The 23,934-nt window shown below is 49.2% G+C and overlaps 1 protein-coding gene across 6 annotated transcripts in view; it reads right to left on the bottom strand.

The window, feature by feature from the left end:
* OTUD7A (OTU deubiquitinase 7A) overlaps positions 1-23,934 on the bottom strand; it is a 548,435-nt gene that overhangs the window by 169,770 nt on the left and 354,731 nt on the right. For 5 of the 6 annotated variants that reach the window (XM_033921034.1, XM_033921035.1, XM_033921037.1 and 2 more), the window contains 2 exons: positions 18,509-18,691; positions 15,929-16,147 (listed from right to left, as the gene is read on the bottom strand). In XM_033921034.1, the coding sequence (XP_033776925.1) occupies positions 15,929-16,147; positions 18,509-18,691 (402 nt within the window). Of the gene's footprint in view, positions 1-15,928; positions 16,148-16,491; positions 16,621-18,508; positions 18,692-23,934 lie in introns of those variants that run through there. The other variant, XM_033921039.1, reaches the window with a different exon arrangement.

Raw genomic sequence — 23,934 nt, 5'->3', positions numbered from 1 at the left:
CTCTCCTTCTTCTTCCTTCCCTCCTCCCTCTATCCAACATTAATAATAATAATAACTTTATTTTGTATACCGACATACCCAGAGAGTTCTAGGCGGTTCACAGCAGTTAATAAGATTACACACGAAAATAACATTGGAATTAACAATTTTTTGGAATGTACATGTCGTTGAAGTTGACAGGAATTTAACAATTTTTTTGGAGAGTACAGGTCAATGAAGTTGACATAAAGCACAGTTACTTACCGTAACGGGTGTTATCCAGGGACAGCAGGCATATATTCTCACATGTGGGTGACGTCATCTACGGAGCCCCGCGCGGACAGCTTTTCAAGCAAACTTGATTGAAGTTTCAAGTTTGCACACTGCACCACGCATGTGCTAGCCTTCCTGCCCACTAGAGGGCGCATCCCCACCTCGTGGTCCTCAGTTCCATATCAAGCAAAGAAGCCATCCCCGGGGAGGTGGGCGGGTTGTGAGAATATATGCCTGCTGTCCCTGGATAACACCCGTTACGGTAAGTAACTGTGCTTTATCCCAGGACAAGCAGGCATGATATTCTCACATGTGGGTGACCTCCAAGCCAACCAAAAAAGGGCAGGTGGGAGGATGGCAATCTAGGAAAACAGATTACGTAACACCGACTGGCCAAACCGGCCGTCGCTTCTGGACAAAGTGTCCAGACAGTAGTGGGAGGTGAACGTATGAACCGAAGACCAAGTGGCAGCTTTACATATGTCCTCCACAGGAGTAGACCGGAGGAAAGCAACAGAAGCTGCCATCGCCCTGACCTTATGCCCCGTGACTCGACCATGGAGCGTGAGACCAGCCTGAGCGTAGCAAAAGGAAATACAAGCAGCCAACCAGTTGGACAAGGTGCGCTTGGAAACAGGATGTCCCAACCGATTAGGATCGAAGGACAAAAACAATTGAGGAACCTTCCGATGAGACTTGGTACGTTGGAGATAAAAGGCCAACACCCTCTTACAGTCAAGCGTGTGAAGCGCCGCCTCACCTGGAAGAATACCGGAAGGACAATAGACTGATTGAGGTGGAAATCAGACACAACTTTAGGTAGAAATTTTGGATGGGTGCGAAGAACCACCTTGTCATGATGAAACACCGTAAAAGGTGGATCCGCAACCAAAGCCTGCAGCTCGCTAATCCGACAAGCGGATGTGAGCGCAATCAAAAAGACCACTTTCCAAGTGAGAAACTTAAGATGAGATTTGTCGATAGGCTCAAAGGGAGGCTTCATCATTTGAGCTAAGACCACATTAAGATCCCAAACTACAGGAGGAGGTTTCAGAGGAGGATGGACATTCCCGAGACCCCTCATGAAACGAGTTACCAGGGGATGAAGAGAGAGAGATCGACCCTCGAGATGCCGATGGAACGCCACAATGGCACTGAGATGCACCCGAATGGAAGTCGTCTTCAGTCCAGACTGAGATAGATGCAACAAATAGTCCAGCACCGAAGACACGGGCACTGAACTCGGGTCCAGATGGTTCAAGGAACACCAGGATGAAAATCTGGTCCATTTCTGGGAATAACAGAGCCGAGTCGAGACCTTGCACGAGGCTTCCAAAATCTCCCTCACCGACTGAGAAACAGGAATCGAAGTCAAGGGGAAAGGAACCAAGCAGTCAGATGTAAAGACTGCAGATTGGGATGTAACAGCGAACCTCGACTCTGAGACAGCAGAGAGGGAAAGACAGGCAGAAGCAGAGGCTCCCTGACACTGAGTTGAAGAAGCAGGGAGAACCAGTGCTGTCGTGGCCAACGAGGCACAATGAGAATCATAGTGGCTCTGGTCGATTTGAGATGTACCAGCGTTCTCAAGATCAGAGGAAAAGGAGGGAACGCATAAAGGAACCTCCCCCCCCAGTCTAGCAGAAAAGCATCTGCCTCGAGACGGTCCCGGGAGTACATCCGAGAACAGTAGAGGGGTAGTTTGCGTGTCTCCGGGGAGGCAAACAGATCCACCTGGGGAGTCCCCCAGCGGTCGAAGACCTCGCGTAGAACCCGAGAGTTCAGCGACCACTTGTGCGGCTGGAGAAGACGACTGAGTTTGTCTGCCAGACAGTTCTGCTCTCCCTGAATGTAAACCGCACGCAGGAATATGTTCTGGAAGACCGCCCATTCCCAGAGGCGCAGAGCCTCCTGACACAGAGGCCAAGAGCCCGTTCCCCCTTGTTTGTTGACATAGTACATCGCCACCTGGTTGTCGGTCCGCACGAGCACCACTTGATCGTGCAGCAGGTGGACGAAAGCTCATGCAGCCAGAAAGATGGCACGAAGCTCCAACACATTGATGTGACAAAGATGGTCCTCGGCCGACCACAGACCCTGCGTCCGCAGACCGTCGAGATGTGCTCCCCACGCGTACTCCGAGGAGTCCGTGGTCAGGACCTTGCGACACGAGGAACGAGAAACAGCAAACCCCCTGAAAGACTGGAAGAGTTGGTCCACCAACGGAGCGAGCGTCTCAAAGAAGGAGTCACTGCTATCTGACACGAGACTGGGTCGCGATCCTGCCGCCATTGAGAGGCCAGAGTCCACTGAGGGAGCCTCAGATGCAAGCGGGCGAAGGGAGTGACGTGGACCGTCGATGCCATGTGGCCCAGAAGGACCATCATACGCCGAGCCGACACCCCGGCTTGCTGCAAAACTTGGCGACCCAACCGACACAAGGCCTCCCTCCGAGGAGGGGGGAGGAAAGCCCGGAGGCGAACCGTGTCCAGCACGGCTCCGATAAACTGGAGGGACTGAGCCGGGCACAACTGAGACTTGGGAAAGTTCACTTCGAACCCTAGTCGTTGAAGTAAGATGATAGTCTGTTGGGTCGCTAAGATAACTCCCTCCCTGGTCGGGGCCTTGATCAGCCAATCGTCCAGGTAGGGAAAGACCTGAAACCCCCAAGAGCGCAGGGCGGCCGCGACCACCACCATACACTTCGTGAATACCCGAGGGGACGACGCCAGACCAAAAGGAAGGACCCGATACTGAAGGTGCAAATCCCCCACTTGGAACCGCAAGAATTTGCGGAAAACGGGATGCACCGGAACATGGGTATATGCTTCCTTCAAGTCTAAGGAGCACATCCAATCCCCTTCCTCCAACAGGGGGTACAAAACCAGAAGCGATAACATACGGAACTTCTCCCGGGCAAGGAACTTGTTGAGCTTCCTGAGATCCAAAATGGGGCGCAAATCCCCGGTCTTTTTTGGGACCAAAAAGTAACGGGAGTAAAACCCCCACCCCCGCTGGGCTGGCGGAACCCGCTCCACTGCACGTAGGCGCAACAAGGCCCTGGCCTCGACCAGGAGAAGGGCTGACTGGCTCCGGTTGGACGGGCAAGCGCTGGGCGGCCTGTCCGGAGGCTGAGATAAGAAGTTTAGTGAATAGCCCTCGGAGATGGTCCGGAGCACCCATGCGTCGGATGTAATCTCTGTCCAAGCCCCGGAAAAGGACCTGAGTCGACCCCCGATGGGGAGAGGGTTCTGCGATGTCGCGGAGGGGGCCCGCCCCCAACCGCAGATCCCGTCAAAAAGACGGCGCGGGCTTGGACGCCCCCTGCGCAGGGGGTTTAGACTGACCTCCCCTACCCTGTTGGGGTGGACGTCGGGGCGGAGGTCTCGAGAAGGCCGGCGTAGAATTTTGTGGATATCTGCGCGGGGCCTGCCGAAAAGGTTTCGGCGGCGGGGCCTTAGGCTTGGGGCGGACCAGGGAGGCCAGAGAACGCTCTTGCTCTGACAGACGTTTTGTTGCCGCCTCCAGGGAGTCGTCGAACAGCTCCGACCCCACACAGGGCAAGTTCGCCAAACGCTCCTGCAAGTTGGGGTCCATCTCGAGGGTACGGAGCCACGCCAGCCGGCGCATAGCCACCGCACAGGCCGATACCCTCGAGGTGAGCTCAAAAGCGTCGTACACAGCGTGGAATAGGTACAAACGCAATTGCGACAGATGTGACATGAAAGTGGCGAACTTCTCCCTATGGGAGTCAGGTATGACTTCCCATGGTACGCAAGAAGGACGAATAGGAAGGTAAAATTATGGTCTTACCTGTTAATTTTCTTTCCTTTAGAAGCAGCAGATGAATCCAGACTAGTGGGTATAGCTCACATCGACCAGCAGGTGGAGATAGAGAACTGATTAACAGTTGGCCTTAAAGCCTGGTGTTCCTTCTGTTGATTCAGTTATGCACTTTGCCCAAGCATCCCGAAAGGAGAATGAGCCGCAACAAAACTCCATTCCAGTAGAAAATACATCTCTTCTTAATATAATTATTTGTCTTTCTTTTGTTCATATTCTTTTTTTTTTTTTTTTTTTTTTTCAGCAATGAAATAATACACTTACCAACCATAGCCCCAACTAACCCAATCAACTAAACACCCTACACACAACAGTGCCTTTGGGGAGGGGCTCTGGATTCATCTGCTGCTTCTAAAGGAAAGAAAATTAACAGGTAAGACCATAATTTTACCTTCCATAGCAAAGCAGCAGATGAATCCAGACTAGTGGGATGTAGCAAAGCAAACTCAAACTGGGTGGGACGCCAATGCCGCCTTTGTCAGCACTGCCGCGCCAAAACTCGCCTCTGAACGGGCCGCTACATCTAACCGATAATGCTGTGAAAAAGTATTTGTCGACGACCACGTGGCCGCTCGGCAAATCTCCTCTAAAGACATCCCCCCGGACTCCGCCCAAGAGGTCGCCAAAGCCCGAGTGGAATGAGCATGAAGGTGCTCCGGTACCTTCTTCCCTGACAACACATACGCCGAAGCAATAGTGTCCTTGACCCAACGCGCAATGGACGCTTTGGACGCCGCCATCCCTTTGTTTTTACCCGCGAAAGCGACAAAGAGATGGTCCGACCGACGAAAATCATTCGTCACTCCCAAATAATGGAGAAGCATGCGACGTACATCTAGTAGCCGTAAAGACGAAAACCGTTTTCCCCAATCTTCCTTCCGGAAGGATGGGAGGAATAAACACTGGTTTACATGAAAGGAAGAAATAACCTTAGGCAGGAAGGACGGCACCGTCCGCACCGACACCCCCGTTTCCGAAAAACGCAAAAAGGGTTCTCTGCAAGAAAGCGCCTGTAGTTCCGATACGCGCCTTGCTGAAGTCATTGCCACCAAAAAAACTGTTTTCAGCGTGACATCTTTTAACGTGGCCGCTGACAGGGGCTCAAAAGGTGCCCCCTGTAACTTCCCAAGGACGAGTTTCAGATTCCATGTTGGACAAATACGCTTTACCGGCGGGCGGATATGGTGAACCCCCTTGAGGAAACGGACCACGTCCGGCTGCGACGCGAGAGCCGAGCGATCCACCCGGCCCCTGTAACAGGCAATGGCCGCCACCTGAACTTTTAACGAGTTATAGGCTAACCCTTTCTCTACGCCCTCCTGCAGGAAAGCAAGAATAGCCGGCAGAGAAGCCTTGAAGGGCGCCACTCCCTGGCGACCACACCATGCCTCAAAAATCCTCCAGACTCTCGCATAGGAGGCTGACGTCGAAAGTTTCTTGGCTTTAAGCAGGGTGGCGATCACCCGCTCTGAATAGCCCTTCTTTTTTAGCCTTGACCGCTCAATAGCCAGGCCGTAAGACCAAAGCGGGCCGGATCTTCCATCCAGATTGGACCCTGCGTCAGTAAGTCCGGAGTTACCTGGAACGTTACCCGCTCGCCTACGGAAAGCTGAATCAGATCTGCGTACCACGGCCGACGCGGCCAATCCGGAGCCACCAGGATGACTCTGCCGCGAAAGCGAGAGATGCGCTGTAACACTCGACCTAACATGGGCCATGGCGGGAACACATACAGAAGGGAATTCGGAGGCCATGGGAGAGCTAACGCGTCCACCCCCTCCGATCCCTTTTCCTTGCGTCTGCTGAAGAACCGAGGCAACTTCGCATTGTGGGACGAGGCCATGAGATCCATCTCCGGCAATCCCCACCGACGGACTAGCAGGCTGAACGCTCGAGGAGACAACTCCCACTCGCCCGGATCCAGAAGATTTCTGCTGAGAAAGTCCGCTTGCACGTTTTCGTGACCTGCAATGTGAGCCGCCGACAGAAGCGGAACATGCCTCTCCGCCCATTGAAACAAATTTCTTGCCTCTTCTGCCAACTGCGGACTCCGGGTGCCCCCCTGCCGATTGACATAGGCGACCGCCGTGATACTGTCCGAAAAGATTCTGGTCGGCTTGTCCTGAATCAGTGACTGAAAAGCCAGCAGCGCCAGTCTGACCGCTCTTAATTCCAACAAATTGATGGGCCACTGGGCCTCCTGGACGGACCACATCCCCTGCACTGACGCCTGCAGGCACTGGGCCCCCCAACCCCACAGACTGGCATCCGTGGTGACCACTACCCAGTCCGGCGTGGCCAACGGCATGCCCTTCCAAAGATGCAACTTGTGGAGCCACCACTGCATGCTGTGAGCTGCTCGATGACTCCATTGGAGACGCACATTGTAGTTCAGAGAAGCTGGGGACCAGCGAGAGAGCAGAGACTGTTGTAAGGGCCTCATGTGGCTCCGCGCCCAGGGGACCACCTCCAGAGTCGCCACCATGGAGCCCAGCACCTGTACATAATCCCAAACTCGAGGTCTGGCCGACCCGAGAAGTAGGCGAATTTGAGCCTGTAATTTCTCCCCCCGGTCTCGGGGTAGAAACACCTTCCCCAGAGCCGTGTCGAACCGCACCCCCAGATGCACTAACGACTGCGATGGGGACAGAAAACTCTTGGGAAAGTTGACAATCCACCCCAACGACTGGAGGAGAGAAATCACTCGCTGAGTAACCGCCACACTCTCCTGTCTGGACGAGGCGCGGATTAACCAGTCGTCTAGGTAAGGGTGTACCCGAATCCCTTCCTTGCGGAGAAAGGCGGCTACCACCACCATGACCTTGGAAAAGGTGCGGGGGGCCGTTGCCAAGCCAAAGGGCATTGCCCGAAACTGATAATGCTGGCCTAGAATCGCAAACCGCAGATACCGCTGATGCGGAGGCCAGATCGGAATATGGAGGTATGCCTCCTTGAGATCGAGGGACGTGAGGAACTCTCCCGGTCTTACAGCCGCAATAACCGAGCGCACCATCTCCATCCGGAAATGGCGAACACTGAGAAATCTGTTGACTCTTTTGAGATCCAGCACCGGCCTGAAGGACCCCCCCTTCTTTGGCACAATGAAGTAAAGGGAATATATCCCGCTGCCTACCTCTTCCGGGGGCACCGGTACCACTGCCCCTAGCTCGAGCAGCCCCTGAAGAGTCATCCTGACCGCGTCTCCCTTGGACGCCCCATTGCACGGGGACACCAAGAAAGAATCTACGACGGGAGAGGCGAACTCTAACTTGTACCCTTCTTGATTTTTTTTTTTTTTTTTCACTGGAATGAAGAAAGAAGACTCCTGCAGGACAAACAAACCCCTCAATCACCCGGAGGGGAGGGTGGAGCAGGGACCTGGGAGGGCCCAGGTGTAACTCCTAAAGCCGGCACCACTCAGCCAGGCACCCCTGTCCTACTGAAGAGACAGAGTCTCAACAGAGGAAGTCCCCCGAACACCAATATCTCCGGCAGCATCCAGAATCCAAGAGCTAGAGGGCTAGCTCAGTCCCTGCTGGGAGATAGAGCAAAACTGAATCAACAGAAGGAACACCAGGCTTTAAGGCCAACTGTTAATCAGTTCTCTATCTCCACCTGCTGGTCGATGTGAGCTATACCCACTAGTCTGGATTCATCTGCTGCTTTGCTATGGAAAATGCATAATTTAAGACCCTGGTCGCCATCTGAGAATTAGCGTAGAGGCGACGGCCAAATTTGTCAAGGGTCCGTCCTTCACTCCCCGGCGGGACCGCTGCAGACACCCTGGAAGGTTGAGATTTCTTAAGCGCCGACTCCACTAGGAGGGATTGGTGGGAGAGTTGCGCTTTCTCGAACCCCTTAGGAGGGAGAGTCCGGTACTTCGACTCCATCTTGGAGGGCACGACCGCAACTGTAAGAGGGGTCTCCAAATTTCTCAGTAAGGTCTGATGAAGCACCTTATTCAGCGGAAGGCGAGGGGATTCCCGAGGGGGAGCCGGAAGGTCCTGCTCTTCCAAAAACTCCTTGGTATAGTGGGAACCGGCCAACAAGTCCACTCCCAAGGCCCCCGCCATATCCTGCACAAACCGATAGAAGGACGAAGTTCTGGCAGGCGGAGAAGGAGACCGCGATTCCCCCCCCGAGCCGAAAGGGGAGGCCTCGCGGGAATACCTCGGCTCTCTACCGGACGCCGATCCCCATGAGGCCCGTTCCCGGGACCTCGAGGGGGTCGGGGACCGATCACGTCTGAGAGAAGCCTCGGGGGAACCCCCCGGGGTACGAGGAATCGAGGCCCGTCCCTTCCGCCTTGGCGAGGAGGCACGGGAACCCTCCCTGACCGGGGAGCGGAAAAGGCTGGGGTTATCCAGGCGGAGCTCCGAGACCTGTAAGTTCTCGCCCCCGAGCGGCGACGAACGACCGCGCCGCCGAGGCGAGGCGCGAGATCGCTTCGCATTCCTCAGACGGCGCCTCGTCCGAGGCCTGCCCGAAGGCGAGGAGCCTCTCGAGGACCTCGAAGAAGAAGAGGACGAGAGTCTCCGCACCCGGCGCATCTTATCACGGGGCCGCACGCTACGCTCAGGTAGTCCCACCGATGCCGGGTCCGAGGGCAAAGCCGAGGGCGAGGCAGTGCGAACCTCGGGGGCCGAGGCGCCCGAGGCCGAGGTCGCCAACTGCGGGGCAGCCGAGACCGAAGCAGTCGAGGTCGAAGCCTGCTGCAGGTGCTCAATGGCCCCGGACAACTCCGAGGCGATCAAAGCCCGGAGTAAGTCCTGGAAGGCCGGGATCGTTATCCCAGGAGGTAACACCTGTCGATGCTCCGCAGAGGGCGACCTCGGTCTCGAGTATTCCCTCGGGGCAATCGATTTGGACACCTTGGGCTGGGCGGAGGCAGACCCTCCCGCCGTCGAGGAGCCCGAGGATGGCTTCTTGGTTGATCCTGGAGCTGTGGAGGGAAGTGGAGACTTACCCGAGGCCGGCTTGGACGAGGCAACCGGCTTCGATGGGACCGAAGGTCGAGGCGAAGCCGAGGGGCCCGAGGCCGAGGTCGAGGCCGAGGTCAAGGCCGGGGCCGAAGCCGAGGCCGAACTCGAGGCCTTCCCGGCCGGGGAATCCACATCGAAAAGTTCCGCCATGCGGGCCCTGCGTCGCTTAAGCGCCCTCTTCTGAAAGGTGGCATACCGGGCACAGGATTCTGTCGGGTTGCTGAGGGCCCAAGCACCGCAAACAGCACCGGTGAGGGTCAGTGATGGATAAAAGTCGGTCACACCGACTGCACTTTTTGAATCCCGTTACAGGCCGGGACATGGGCCCAACAAGCGGCTGGGAACAGACGAGGTCCCTCGGCCGTGGCTACCGGGAGCCCCCGGAGCGACGGAGAAAAAATAAACCTCTTTTTTTTTTTTTTTTTTTTTTTGAAGAAAATGAAACAACACGAAGAGAAAACAATAAAACACAGCGACCGCGTCGAAAACGATACAGCCGCGGCGACAGAAGGCAATTTTTTAAGAGCACAATTATCCACAGGGCTTCTGGCTCCGCGGATGAAATTGAACTGAGGACCACGAGGTGGGGATGCGCCCTCTAGTGGGCAGGAAGGCTAGCACATGCGTGGTGCAGTGTGCAAACTTGAAACTTCAATCAAGTTTGCTTGAAAAGCTGTCCGCGCGGGGCTCCGTAGATGACGTCACCCACATGTGAGAATATCATGCCTGCTTGTCCTGGGATAATATACAATAGAGTACAGTAGGAATATACAAGGAATATACAAGGAGTATACAAGGAATATATGCGAATATACAAGAGTGTACAATAGGATTTTTTTTTTTTTTACAGGGAAAAACATACCGGTCAGTGAAGTTAATTGGTTTGGAGGGTACATTGGGGGGGAAGGTGGAGGTTCATGTGTATTGAAGGGAGTAGAAGAAGCGAGTAGGAGTGTTAGGGATTCTGTCCGTGGAATAAGTGAGTTTTGAGTTTTTTTCTGAAGTCCAGGTAAGTGGGGGCGTCAAGTATAATTTGGGCAAGCCATGAGTTTAGTTTGGCCACCTGGAAGGAGAAGGTTTTGTCAACGAATCGTTTGAGATGACATAGTTTTAGGGAGGGGAAGGCGAACAGATGAATTCTGCGAGAGTTCTTATTGTTGTGATTTAATTTAAAGTGGGGGATGAGGTAGCTTGGGGATAGACCAAACACCGTTTTGAAACTGAGGCATGCGAAATTGAACAGTACTCTGGAATCAAATGGCAGCCAGTGCAGTTTATGGTAGAAAGGGGTGATATGTTCCCATTTGTTTAGGCCAATTATAAGGCGGACGGCAGTGTTCTGAATCAGTTTTAGTCTCCTGGTGGTTTTCTTCATGGAGCCTAGGTAAATGATGTTGCAATAATCGAGGATGCTGAGAATGGAGGATTGTACTAACAGTCGGAATGAGTTGTCATCAAAGTATTTTTTTATGGTGCGGAGTTTCCAGAGCACCGAGAAGCATTTCCTGACGGTAAGATCAGTGTGCTTCTCAAGGGAAAGGTGTTTGTCTAGGGTGACTCCTAGTATTTTTAGGTTTTGTTCTAGGGGGAAGTCCGATCCATTCACTTGAATTGAGGTATTTTTGATTTTATCGTTGGGGGAGGCCAGGAAGAATTTAGTTTTGTCAGCGTTTAGTTTTAGTCTATAGGATAGCATCCAGAGTTCTATCTGCCTGAGTAAGTGTGATATAGAGTTAAGCAGCTCTAGGGTGATGTCGTCTGCATAAATAAAGAATTTGAGCTTGAAGCTGTGCAGGAGGTTTCCCAGGGAGATGAGATAGATATTGAATAGGGTGGGGGATAGTGGTGAGCCCTGGGGGACACCACAAGAGTTGTCCCAGCTGTGGGAGAAAGAGTCGTTCTTGATCACTCTGTAAGATCTATTTTTTAGAAACCTGTTGAACCAGCTGAGAACCTGTCCGGAGATGCCGATGTGTGCAAGGCAGTTTAGGAGAATGGTGTGGTCGACTAGATCGAAAGCACTGCTTAGGTCAAGTTGCAAGATTAGGGCGCTGGAGCCCTGGCTGAAGAGTGAGTGCAGGTAGTCGAGTAGAGAGGCTATGATGGTTTCGGTGCTGTGGTCAGAGCGAAAGCCTGATTGGTTGTCGTGTAAGATGTCGAATTTGTCCAGGTATGTTGTGAGTTCCGCATTTACTGCCCCCTCAGTTATTTTGGTGACTAGCGGGATGCTGGCGATAGGTTAGATGGGGTGTTGGGAGGTTCTTTTGAGTTTTTTATAATTGGAGTTATCAAGATGTGGCCTTGCTCTGCTGGGAAGTTTCCGGCGGATAGTAGAGTGTTGACCCATGTCAGCATGTTGGCTTTGAAGTGGGTTGGGGCAGTTTTCATGACATTTGGGGGGCAAGTATCCAGTCTGCAGTAGGAGTTATTGTATTTGTTGTAGTATTTGTTAAAGGATTGCCAGTCTATGGATGTGAAATGGTTCCAATTTAGGTCGGTTCTGGACTCTAGAACACAGTTGGATGTGTTTGTGTCATTGAGGATGGGGAAGTACTCGTGGGGGTTGGCAGGGGGCGTTATTGATGATCTTAGTTTTTGTATTTTGGAATTGAAGAAGTCTGCTAGGGTGTTGGCCGTTAAGATGGATTCCTCCCGGGTGTCAGTGAGTGTCTCGAGGTTGTAGAGGTCGTTGACCAGGTTGAAAAGGTTTCTACTGTTTGTGACGTTTCCTATTTTTTGGGCGTAGAAATTTTTTCGTTTTTCCTTGGTGAGTTTTTTGTAGATTTTTACTTTTGATCTCCACACAACCCTGTGCTCCTGAGTACCAGATTTAGACCATAATCTTTCTGACTTTCTTAGGTTTCTCTTTAGCAGTAGCAGCTCGGAGTCAAACCATCCCTCTAGATTTGTGCTTCTAATTCTGCGGATTTTTAAGGGGCAATTTTGTTTAGAATGTTAGTGCTGTATTTAGTCCATGAGGACATGAATTGATCTGTTTCTGCATTTTGAATAATGATATTCTCATAATGGGACCAGAATTCTATTGGGTCGATCTTACCTCGGGAAGTGTGGGTTTTATTAGTTCTTGTTTTCTTGTTTATGTTAGTTCTTTGCTGGCAGTCAATAGTGAAGTTACATAGTCTATGGTCAGACCATAGGGAATCTGACCAGTTATCTTCTTTCCAGTAGAGTTTGGGGTTGATTGGTTCTTTAGAGGAGAAAGTCACCAGGTCTAACTGATGACCTTTTTGATGGGTTTTGGTTGGGGGTGGTATGAAGTAGTCTAATTGAGAGATGAGTGACCAAAAATATGATATATCTGGTTGGTCTGTTTGCTCTAGGTGAATGTTGATATCACCACATAGTAAGTTGTATGGGCTTGCTAGTGAGTTGGTTATCAAAAATTCCGCGAAGTCCTCCTTGGCTAGGTTCCATTTTTTGGGTGGAACATAGAACAAAATAGTTGTTAGGGAGGCTGTTAGGGTTTTTGAGGTTAGCGATACTGATAATATCTCTAAGTTGGGCGAAGATTCAGAGTTAAGAACAGCGCAATTTAAGTGGTCTCTGTAGATTATTGCTAATCCTCCTCCCCTTCCCCAGGTTCTGGCTAGAGTTAGAATCTTGAAGCCTGGGGGGAGACAATCTTTGATAATGATGTCGCTATCTGATAGTAGCCAAGTTTCTGTGAGTAGAAAAAAGTCCGGGTTAATTTCGTTCAGTCAATCCTTGATAACTCTCTTCCCATCCCTTTCCCTCCTCCCCTTCCAGCAGCATCTCTCCTTATTCTCCCTTCCCTCCTCCCTCTATCCAACATTAACTCTTTTCTCTTCCCATCCCTTTCCCTCCTCCCCTCCCAGAAGGAGAGGAACTCTCTCCAAGTCCAGTAACAGCTCTCCCTTTATCCAGCAGCTTCCCTGCCTCCTACAGTGGCTGTCTCCCCTTCCAGCAGCTCTCAGTACTTGCCTGCAGGAAGTTGCCGGTAAATCACTGCCCTGGCAAGTAGGAGAGCTGGTGGGAGGGGAGACAGCCACTGTGAAGGCTCCCCAGGATCTTGCTCGCACACGCTGACCATCTCCCTCCACCTGCACCTGAATCTGCAGCTCTCTCCGCGGCCCTCTTCAGCAACTCGGCAGGGGCGGCGATCAAGGCAGGCTGCCGATGTCGGGACCTTCACTCTCTGAGTCCCGCCTATTTTGTTTCAACTTCCTGTTTCCGAACAGGCGAGACTCAGAGAGGAAAGGGCCCGACGTCGGCAGCCTATCTTAATCGCCTGAGGTTGGGAGGAACATTAATGAGCAGGAACCGCAGTCGGCAGGAAATTTAACTGCCGACTTGATCTCGCCGGCCCTGCGTGGACCGGCAGAAATTTTCTGCGGACCGACACCGGTCCGCGGACCGGCGGTTGAAGAACTGTGGGCTAGACAACTACATTAATGGAGCTAGACTGACCTACGATGCTTTTAGAAAAGTCATAAAAACTGCCTTATTCGACAGATATATCACCTAAACAGTAACTAAACCAAATACTAAATCCAATTCTATTATTTCTAACATGTCCCCTCTGAAATTCTTAACAAACTGTATGTTACATTATAATTCGCTGCATTTTAAGATTCTGCATACCGTAATTTCACTGACTATCTGCATATTGTAACTCGCTGATTGTCCAGCTCTCTTTGATGTGAACTGCCTAGAAGTCCCACAATTGTGGCGGTATAGAAGAATAAAGTTATTATTATTATTATAAACATGCTGATCCAGAGGTGTTATATGGTTAGTAGCCACATTCAAACCACCTGTTAACTGGATAACTGCTAACTGCCTTTAAATTTTGTTTTGAGAAAAATACTTTTGGTTACGTTATGCAAGTGGCTATACAGTAGAATCTTAGTTAACCGGCACTCTCACCCAACGGGCAAAAAAAAAGACAGTGAAAAAAAAAAGTCCCCAGAAACACCAGTGGCAGCAATCCTGAACCTGATCTTCCTCCCTCGAGCCCCGAAGCAGCAGAAGCGGTGGCAGTCCTGAGCTGCGAACTCCACCTCCCTCTCGACCTGAAGCACAAGTGTGGCGGCAGTCCTGAGCCACGAAACCCCCTCTCTCCTGCCCTGAAGCACCAGCGTGCCAGCGGTCCTGAGCATGACGTATCAGAGGAATGGCCCTGCAACGGCTGGCTGCAAGCAGCCTGTTTTGAGCGCTGCCTTCTACTGACCAGCTGCTGCTTCAGGTAAGGAAGGGAGGGAGCAAGCGAGAGGGTTCACAGCTCAGGACCGCCACCTGCTTCTGCTGCTTCAGGGCTTGAGGGAGGGAGGGAGGGAGGGGCAATTTGGAGCTCAGGAGGGAGGAATGGAATTGAGATCTGGCAGACACTCCTTGTACAGTACTGTGTTATACAGTAACTCACGCAACCAGAAAAACAGTTGTCCAGCATCCACCAAGCCCATGGGAGTGGCCTTAAGGATCTGGTCAATCGGGGTCTTAGACCACTCCCAGTGCATCCTAGAATGCACTGGGAAGGAGGCCTAAGACTCCGGTGGGCTCAGGTGCCTAAAGCCACTCCTATGGGATTGTCCTTAGGTGCCTGGGCCAATCAGGTCCTTAGGCCCCTCTCCGGTGCATCCCAGGGGAAGGCCCGCCATTCTGAAGAGGCAGACCTGACGACTACAGGAAGTAGGCATCCCTCCGGCCGGCCTTACTGATAAAGGTTGGGGGGGTTCCAGGTGGGGTTCAGGGGAGGGTGCCGGAAGGATGGAGTGGGCATTCCTCCTGCCAGGGTTTGTTTCGGGGGTTCCGGCAGGAAGGAATAGGCATCCCTTCTGCCGCAGACAATGTAGGGAGGTTCGAGTGTGGGTGAGAGAGGGCATCCCACCTGCTGGCCAACTTCGGGGGAGGGGGGTTGGGAGTTCCCTGCCGCTGCTGCTCAGCCCTTGCTGCGATTAGCTCAGGAGCAAAATGATTCTCTAAATGACACCTGCGACATGGACGCTGGTTATAGAATCAGGGTGGTTAGGCAGGTTAGGCATCTGTCCATTAGGACAAACGCAATTCTGTATAGAACGCCAATGTGTGATTCTCAAAATCCGCTTAGGCAGCTGCTGAGACCGGGCGTCCTAAACAGAATCAGGCTCTATTTGCATTTGTATGCACTATCAGGAACGATTATGTAGATTTAATGATATTACTCCTTTAATGAAAAACAAAAAACAAAATGAAAATCTTGAACAAAATGAAAATTCTCATAAACAAGAAAAATAGTATAAAATGAAACATTTTGAGCTATATACCCATACTAAATGCATCATCAATGACCTAAGACTCATAAGCTTTAACAAATGAAAAAGGATTTTATCTCTTGCATCTACTTCGACTTGTAATCAGAGCGAGGCCTTGAGCATCAGGGGTCAATAAGTCAATGTCATATACAGACAGCCACTTGTAAGATCAAATATAAAGTTTGCCCAATCCAGATGTAAATATATCTCCTTTGCCATTAGACACAACAAACCGTCATTACGTTGACTTTTTGACCCCTGATGTAGGCTCACAGATTCGAAACACAAACCATGTCAGGTCAAACTATACATGCATACATTTTGTTATAATAAAAGTTTGACCAGAAGATACTATCCCTGGTTGTTTTTTGAAGCAGTCTCCATTGAGGCCTATACACTTAGTCCAGTGCTTTTCCACTTTTTTTCATTCTGTCAATAAACTACAGAATGAAAAAAAGTGGAAAATCACTGGACTAAGTGTATAGTTCTCAATGGACATTTAGCTATAAGAAAATTAATAAATAAATGTAAAAATTAAGATCCAAGTATCCCATGGGTATTACAAAACTATTTACTGACCTGCTTGCTCCAAGGCTACCATTGTTGACTGTTCTATTAGGTCCCGCTCAATGAAGCTTCTGAAGTCTTCACTGTACACGCTAAGATCTGGGAGCTGGAATGTGTAGATGGGCATCTCCAGAGGAAATTGCTCACTGTTGCATTCATTGGCGACATGCGATCGAGCAAGGGAAACAATGGCAGAACTGGCATGAGAAATCCCCCTGGAGAGTCGCTTTTCTGGCAGAGAAAAAGAAAGGGTCTGGCATTTAGACTTCTTATTATCTAAAGTATACTTTAAACTAAGAAGGTGCAATATTTTGTGGATATTCTATAACATTTGTAAACTTGTGCACTGATTCACTACAGACTTCAGGAAGGGCTTTAATCGGGAGGGGGGGGGGGGGGCTTGGAAACCAGTTCCACTACTTTTCAGACTCCAAAATAGTAAGGGCATTCTACTTCACCCCACCTTTCCAGGCAGTCTTGCAGGCAGAAGATGGGTTGGCTGTAGCAGAGCATAGATTAGTCACTCTACTCCTTAATCTGACTCTTTTTATTGCTCCCGCCCGTGGGAAACTCACCCTTTCCACCATTCCACTTGCTTCCTGTCTACAAATTAAACCCTAGGCTTCAGCACTAGTTGTCCAAGATGTAAGTGAGACTTGGAATTTTGCAGCTTATTCTTTATTCTGTTTCATATCACATAAATCCTGTAACAATGAAATATAACATGGGGATTATATTCAAAGCACACCATCCTATGGGGCATAATGGGAAAGTGAGAAGTGAAACTACGTGCCCCTTATACTTCTCCATCAGCAGTTCATAAGTTCATCTATCCCATATAAATTTATATTTGATTTACCGTATTTTCACGCATATAACGCGCGCGTTATACATGATTTTACAAACCGTGCATAACCATGCGCGTTATAGGCGTGAGCGCGTTTTACAACATTTTTTTTACATAGTTCCCTCCCCCCACGTCCGATTCATCCCGCAGAACCGCTCGCACCCCCACCCCGAAGGACCGCTCGCACTCGCACCCCGAAGGACCGCTCGCACCCCCACAGCCTCTCCACCCCCCCATCATGGAGAAGCTCCTACCGTTGTCCTGCTGCTTCCTTTGCCGGCGGTCCCGGCCCTTCTGTGAGCCCTGCGTCTGCTGCTTCCTCTTCCGGCGGTCCTGGCCCTTCTGTGAGTTCTGCGTCTGCTGCTTCCTCTTCCAGCAGTCCCGGCCCTTCTATGAGCCCTGCGCCTGCGCTGCTTCCTCTTCCGGCGGTCCTGCCCTCTGATGTCAGAGAAAGGGCGGGACCGCCGGAAGAGGAAGCAGCGCAGGCGCAGGGCTCACATAAGGCTGGGACCGCCGGAAGAGGAAGCAGCAGACGCAGGGCTCACAGAAGGGCCGGGACCGCCGGCAGAGGAAGCAGCAGGACAACGGTAGGAGCTTCTCCATGATGGGGGGGGAGGCTGTGGGAGTGCGAGCGGTCCTTCGGGGTGCGAGTGCGAGCAGTCCTTCGGGGTGGGGGTGCGAGCAGTCCTTCGGGGGGGTGGGGTGTGAATCGGATGTCGGGGGGGCATCAGGCTTTCAGGGTGGGTACAGGACTTCAAGGGGGAGAGGAGAGTCGGGGCGGGCGAAAGGAGAGTCAGGCGGCGACGGGAGAGTCGGGGCGGCATGCGCGGTATACGGGTGTGCGCGGTATATAAAAATTTCTTTACATAAATTTGTGTTCCCCGCGCGCTATACCCGTGTGCGCGTTTTACACGGGTGCGCGGTATATGAGTGAAAATAAGGTATATAACATTGGATACACTGCTAAAAAATCTAAGCAACAAATCATATTAAATGCAGCTAACTGGATAAATATTCAGAGGGACCCATCTTTCATCATGGGTATGACATGGTTTAGATAGCAGGCGATTTCTATATGCTTATTTCAAATAATGGTCCCTTCCAACATTTACGGCCTCTTTTACAAAGCCGCACTAGCGGCTACAATGCGCTAACGGCCCCGAAGCCCATAGAGATTTAAAGGGCTTCAGGGCTGTTAAGACCAAGGACTGTACCAATAACCTAAATGAGGTAGTATTAAAATATGATCCAATTGTGCATAATTTCCAAAGCGTATTTTGTTTAATTTTCTTCCCCCCCATCCTTTTTTACAAGTTTCATACTTGGATGTATTTGGTTTTTTTGAAAATCGTATAAATAAATAAAAAATCTCAACAGTTATTTTATTTATTCATTCAGTTTTCTATACTGTTCTCCCAGGGGAGTTCAGAATGGTTTACATGAATTTATTCAGGTACTCAAGCATTTTTCCCTGTCTGTCCTGGCAGGCTCACAGTCTATCTAATGTACCTGGAGCAATGGGGGGATTAAGTGACTTGCCCAGGGTCACAAGGAGCAGTGTGGGTTTGAGCCTCAACCTCAGGGTGCTAAGGCTGTAGCTTTTAACCACTGTGCCACACTCTCCTCCCTTATGTCTTACAACTGAGAAAAGCAGACCTATGCAGAAGGGGACTGTCACTGCCTAGGGCACTCCCTGCCCTCATACTAAGCTCTCAGGTACAAGCTGCAAATGCTATCACAATTACCTTGAGCAATGTCATCCTGTCTCTGCAGACCTGGTCGCTCGATCTTGTTCACTTGTTGAGCTAATTCCTTTTCCTGCTGTTTATAGTGTTTCCCTTCATTAAACACCTGTGGCAGATTTCCTGTGTGCACCTGTCGGAGCTGTTCATAGTCATTCAGAGCTGCAGTCAGATCCCAGTTTTTGCCTGAAAACAGAAGGACAGTCATATTTTGAAAATTAGTGACAAGCAAGACAAAGCAATACAATCAGGAAACACTTCCAAATATTTCATTAGCGACAATATTTATACAGAGAATACACCATTCCTCATTCCACCATTCCTCATCTATATAGAGTAGAATCTCAGTTATCTGGCACCCATGGGGATTGGTGGATGCCAGATAACTGGTTTTTTTTCTGGTTGCCTGAGAGTTACTGCCAGATCTCAATTCCCTCACTCCCGCTCTGAAGCACCAGTGCAGCAGCGGTCCTGAACCCTCCCCCGCCCCAAGCCCCTAAGGCAGCAGAAGCAGGCGATGGTCCTGAGCCACGAACCCCCTTGCTCCCTCCCTCTCTTCCTTACCTGAAGAAGCAGCCGGTCAGCAGGAAGCAGCGCTCAAAACAGGTTGCTTGTGGCCAGTCCCAGCAGGGCCTTTCCTATGATGCGTCACTTCTGATGTGGCAGAGGAAAGGCCCTGCTGGGGCTGGCCATGAGCAGCCTGATTTGAGAGCTACCTCCTGCTGATTGGCTGCCACTTTGGGTAAGGAAGGGAGGGAGAAAGTGAAGGGGTTCATGGCTCAGAAATGCTGCCTGCTTCTGTTACCTCAGGGCTTGGCGGAAGAAGGGGGGGTTGTGGTTCAGGACCACTGCTGCGATGGTGCTTTGGTGTGAGGTGGGGGTTCACGGTTCAGGACTGTTGTTGCTTCTACTGCTTCGGAGCTTGAGGGAGGGGGATTTGATGCTCAGAACTGCTGCCGCTGGTGCTTTGGGGGACTTTTTTTCCCCCCAACTGGCAATTTTTTTACCGGTTGGTTGAGAGTGCTGGTTAACTGAGATTCTACTGTATAAGAAAATGCACAACTCTTTTATATTTTTAATTTCCATGGAATTAATAATAATAATAATAATTTTATTTTTGTATACCGCCATACCCAGGGAGTTCTAGGCGGTTCACATCTATTAATCAAAGTTACAAGCGGTTCACACCAATTGATCAAAGTTGCAAGCAGTGAAGTAGTTGAGGTTAGAAGGAGTAGGAAAGAGAAGGTCATGGGGGGAGTAGGTTGGGGTAGTACAATAAGAGGGGGGTAGGAGGAGGTTTCAGTTCAATTGAGGAGGGGCATTAAGGGTCCTGTCCGTGGAATAGGTGAGTTTTGAGTAATTTTCTAAAGCCGAGGTAGGTGGGGGCCTCGAGGACCATTTGGGATAGAATGGGTTCAGCTTGGCAGCCTGGAAGGCGAAGATTTTGTCAAGGAATCTTTTGGAGTGGCATAGTTTTAGGGAGGGGAAGGCGAACAGATGAATTCTGCAGGAGTTCTTGTTGGTGCGATTCAGGTGGAAGTGTGGGTTGATGTAGCTTGGGAATAATCCAAATACTGTTTTGTAACAGAAGCAGGCAAACTTGAATAGGATTCTGGATTCTAATGGCAGACAATGAAGTTTGTGGTAAAAAGGGGTGACGTGTTCCCATTTATTCAGGCCGAATATGAGGCAGACAGCGGTGTTCTGGATCATTTTAAGTCTCCTGATGGTTTTCTTCGTGGAGCTCAAGTAAATGATATTGCAGTAGTCCAGTATGCTGAGAATGGAGGATTGTATTAGCAAGCGGAATGAGGTGTCGTCAAAGTATTTTTTTATTGTGCGGAGTTTCCAGAGCACCGAGATGCTTTTCCTGACTGTAATATCAGTGTGTTTCTCCAGGGATAGATGTTTGTCTAGTGTGACTCCCAGTATTTTACGGTATTTTAAGGGGGAAAACAGATCCTTTCACTTGAATTGTGGTGTCTTTGATTTTGTCTTTGGGGTAGCAAGGAAGAATTTTGTTTTGTCAGGGTTTAGTTTTAGTCTGTAGGATAACATCCAGAGTTCTATCTGATTGAGTATACTTGAAAGGGAGGTGAGGAACTCTGGTGTGAAACTAGTTAGCAAGATGACTATTGTAATGTCATCTGCGTAGATGAAAAATTTGAGCTTGAGGCTTTGAAGGAGGTTTCCCAGGGAGGCAAGGTAGACATTAAACAGGGTGGGGGACGGGGGGAGCCCTGAGGAACACCGCAGGAGTTATCCCAGCTGTATGAGAATGAGTCGTTCTTAAATATCCTGTATGATCTGTTTCGTAGGAACCCGTGGAACCAGTTGAGGACCTGGCCGGAGATGCCGATGTATGCAAGGCAGTCTAGGAGAATGTTGTGGTCGACTAGGTTGAATGAACTGCTCAGGTCGAGTTGCAAGATCAAGGCGCTAGAGCCCTGGCTAAAGAGTGTGTGCAGGTGATCGAGTAGAGAGGCTATAATGGTTTCGGTGCTGTGGTCAGAGCGAAAGCCTGATTGATTGTCATTTAAGATATTGAATTTTTCCAGATATGTGGTAAGTTCGGCATTTACCACCCCTTCTGCTATTTTGGTGAATAGCGGGATGTTTGCGATCGGTCTGTAGTTGGACGGGGCATTGGGTGACTCTTTCGTGTTTTTTATAATTGGAGTTATCGAAATGTGGCCCTGTTGTGAAACTTCCTGTGGATAGTAGGAGGTTTACCCATGCCAACATATTGGCTTTGAAGTGGATCAGTGCAGTTTTCATAACGTTTGGGGGGCAGATGTCCAGTCTGCAGAAGGAGTTTGTATATTTGTTGTAGTATTTGTTGAAGGATTGTCAGTCGATAGTTATGAATTGGTTCCAACTTAGGTCCGTTCTGGACCCTAGGTCCGGTTTGGACATGTCAGGGTCTGGGAGAATTGGAAGGTACCCGTGGGGATTGGCTGAGGCAGTTATCGATGATCTTACTTAGTTTCTGTATCTTGGAATTAAAGAAGTCTGCTAGGGTGTTAGCGGTTAATGTGGATTCTTCATGGTTATCAGTGAGTGTCTCGAGGTTGTAGAGGTCGTTAACCAGTTTAAAGAGGTTACTACTGTTAATTGCAACGTTTTCAATTTTGTGGACATAGAAATTTTTTCATTTTTCCTTGGTGAGGTTTTTGTAGTTTTTTAGTTTTAGTCTCCAGGCCACTCTGTGCTCCTGGGTTCCAGATTTAATCCATAGTCTTTCTGATTTTCTATGAAGGACAAAGCTGCCAACTCACCACTGGATTTTCAAAAGGAAATTCCCTGGAACAATCCCCTTTGAAAAGCAGCTTGCAAACAGAATGAGGACATGAAGTTGTCTTCCCTATTCATAAAACCAAGGATGTCTTAAAAGCAGGATTCTCCAAACTAAGGCCCATGGGCTAGATGCTGCTCCTGAAGCAAGTTATTTATGTTCTTCCATGCTTTATTTATTTTAGGGCTTATTTACACTTTTATGAAAAAATCCACACAAAACTAATCTGGACATAAGCAACAAAAAGGCACCAATAATATGCTTGTTTTTAGAACAATAACAAGAATAAACAAACTAGGTTGGTATGCTCAAAAGGTAAATAAGGGTTGGGAGGGTTGGTGTTAGAACTAATAACAAACACACTGGTATCGGACTAAAGCTAATAGTGTTTTTAGAACAATAGCACTTCTGAGTGTGATTGGTGTGTATTTACTCATGCAAGTGCTAGGCACCATTCTATAAATAGTATGCCTAAATCATTTAGGGGCTCTTTTAGTAAGCTTGGCATACGCTAAATGTTGGAAGACCTATTTTATACCTATAGGCTACGAAGCAGTTGGCGTATGCTAATCTCCATTAGAGTGCATTAAGCTTTAATAAAAGGGCCCCTCAATGCACAACTGTCAAAAGCGGGGGGTGGAGTGGGGGGGGGGAATACACATGGGCAAAGCATAGACATGTCACCAAACGATATGCACAAGAGCCCAAAATGAGGTAACAATTTATGGAATTGCCCTGTGACTACAGCACTAAAACAAAAACAAAAAGGCATATTGTGCTATTTCCATTTCCGATACAATATGCATTAAGACATCATGCAGAAATAATGTTACACAGATAAATTACACATATAAAAACTACTACTACTATTATTATTATTATTAATTGTTTTTATAGTACTACTAGATGTACACAATGCTGTACACTTTACATGCAGGCACTTTCCCTAGTGGACTTACAATCTAAGGCCCTCTTTTACTAAGCTGTGGTAGAGGTTTCTACCATGGCCTGGAATGCTAAATGCTCCGACGCTCATGAGTGTCGGAGCAGCATAGGAGCATTTAGGGCTCCTTTAACAAAGCTGCGCTAGCGGTTTAATGTGCGTAATAGTGCGCGCTAAACTGCTGGCCGCGCTAGCCGCTACTGCCTCCTCTTGAGCAGGCGGTAGTTTTTCAACCAGCACGGGGGTTAGCGCGTGATGAAAAGTAGCGCACGGCTTTACCGCGGCTTAGTAAAACAGGGGGAGAGGAAGTTTTTTGTACTTGGGGCAATGAAGGGTTAAGTGACTTGCCCAGGGTCATAAGGAGCTGCAGTGGGAACTGAACCCAGTTCCCCAGAATCGCAGTCCGCTATACTAATCATTAGGCTACTCCTTAAAAGCATCTTCAGTATTCTGGTTAGAATGCACAGGTCTATTGAAAATTTGCACAAAAATATACAAATAAATTAACCATGCAGTTACTAGATCACTGAATACTGACACCTAGGAATTGAACCCTATTATGTATTGTTTAGAAGATCCCATGCACAGTTTACATGTTTCTACAAAAAAACTATTAAACTGTTATCCTTCTTGAAAAATTGCTTATTAGAATATGGGGAATATTATTCCAGAAGAAAAAATATATTCTTAACACATTTCATTATCCATCTGCTGACAGAATGTAATGAAATATGTTGACCTCGCCTGGATTACTGTAGGATCTGTTACCACAAGAGCTCTATCCTTCACATGATGATTCAATACGCCCACTACATCTGGCTTATGCCAATCATACAGCCTTAAGTTCCAGGCATAGCGTTGAAAGATAAATATATTGTTTCCTTGAAAAAGAAAGAGTTTGTTTTACATGAATCTGCTAGTGCAATGGACAGTAAAAATCTATCTGTGCTGGAATCCAGCAGATTTAATAACAAAGACTGGCCAATATACTCATACGTGCCTGAAAAGTATATCACACACCTGCCCCTCAATGACAAAAAAAAAAAGAAGAAGCAAGATTTTAAGGCCTTTCAGGCAGAGAGATATTATACCTGAATACTCCACTACAGAGTGCTGTGTACATCCAATAGCATTCTAAATATGATAATTAAAATGAAAGAAAGTTGTAGAGACATGTGGTCTTGGTAA

This window comes from Geotrypetes seraphini, chromosome 14, assembly GCF_902459505.1.
Source record: "Geotrypetes seraphini chromosome 14, aGeoSer1.1, whole genome shotgun sequence".
In the NCBI taxonomy this organism is placed as follows: Eukaryota; Metazoa; Chordata; class Amphibia; order Gymnophiona; family Dermophiidae; genus Geotrypetes; species Geotrypetes seraphini.
The sequence above is the reverse complement of the archived record's forward strand: the minus strand, read 5'-3'. Positions and strand labels throughout refer to the sequence as shown.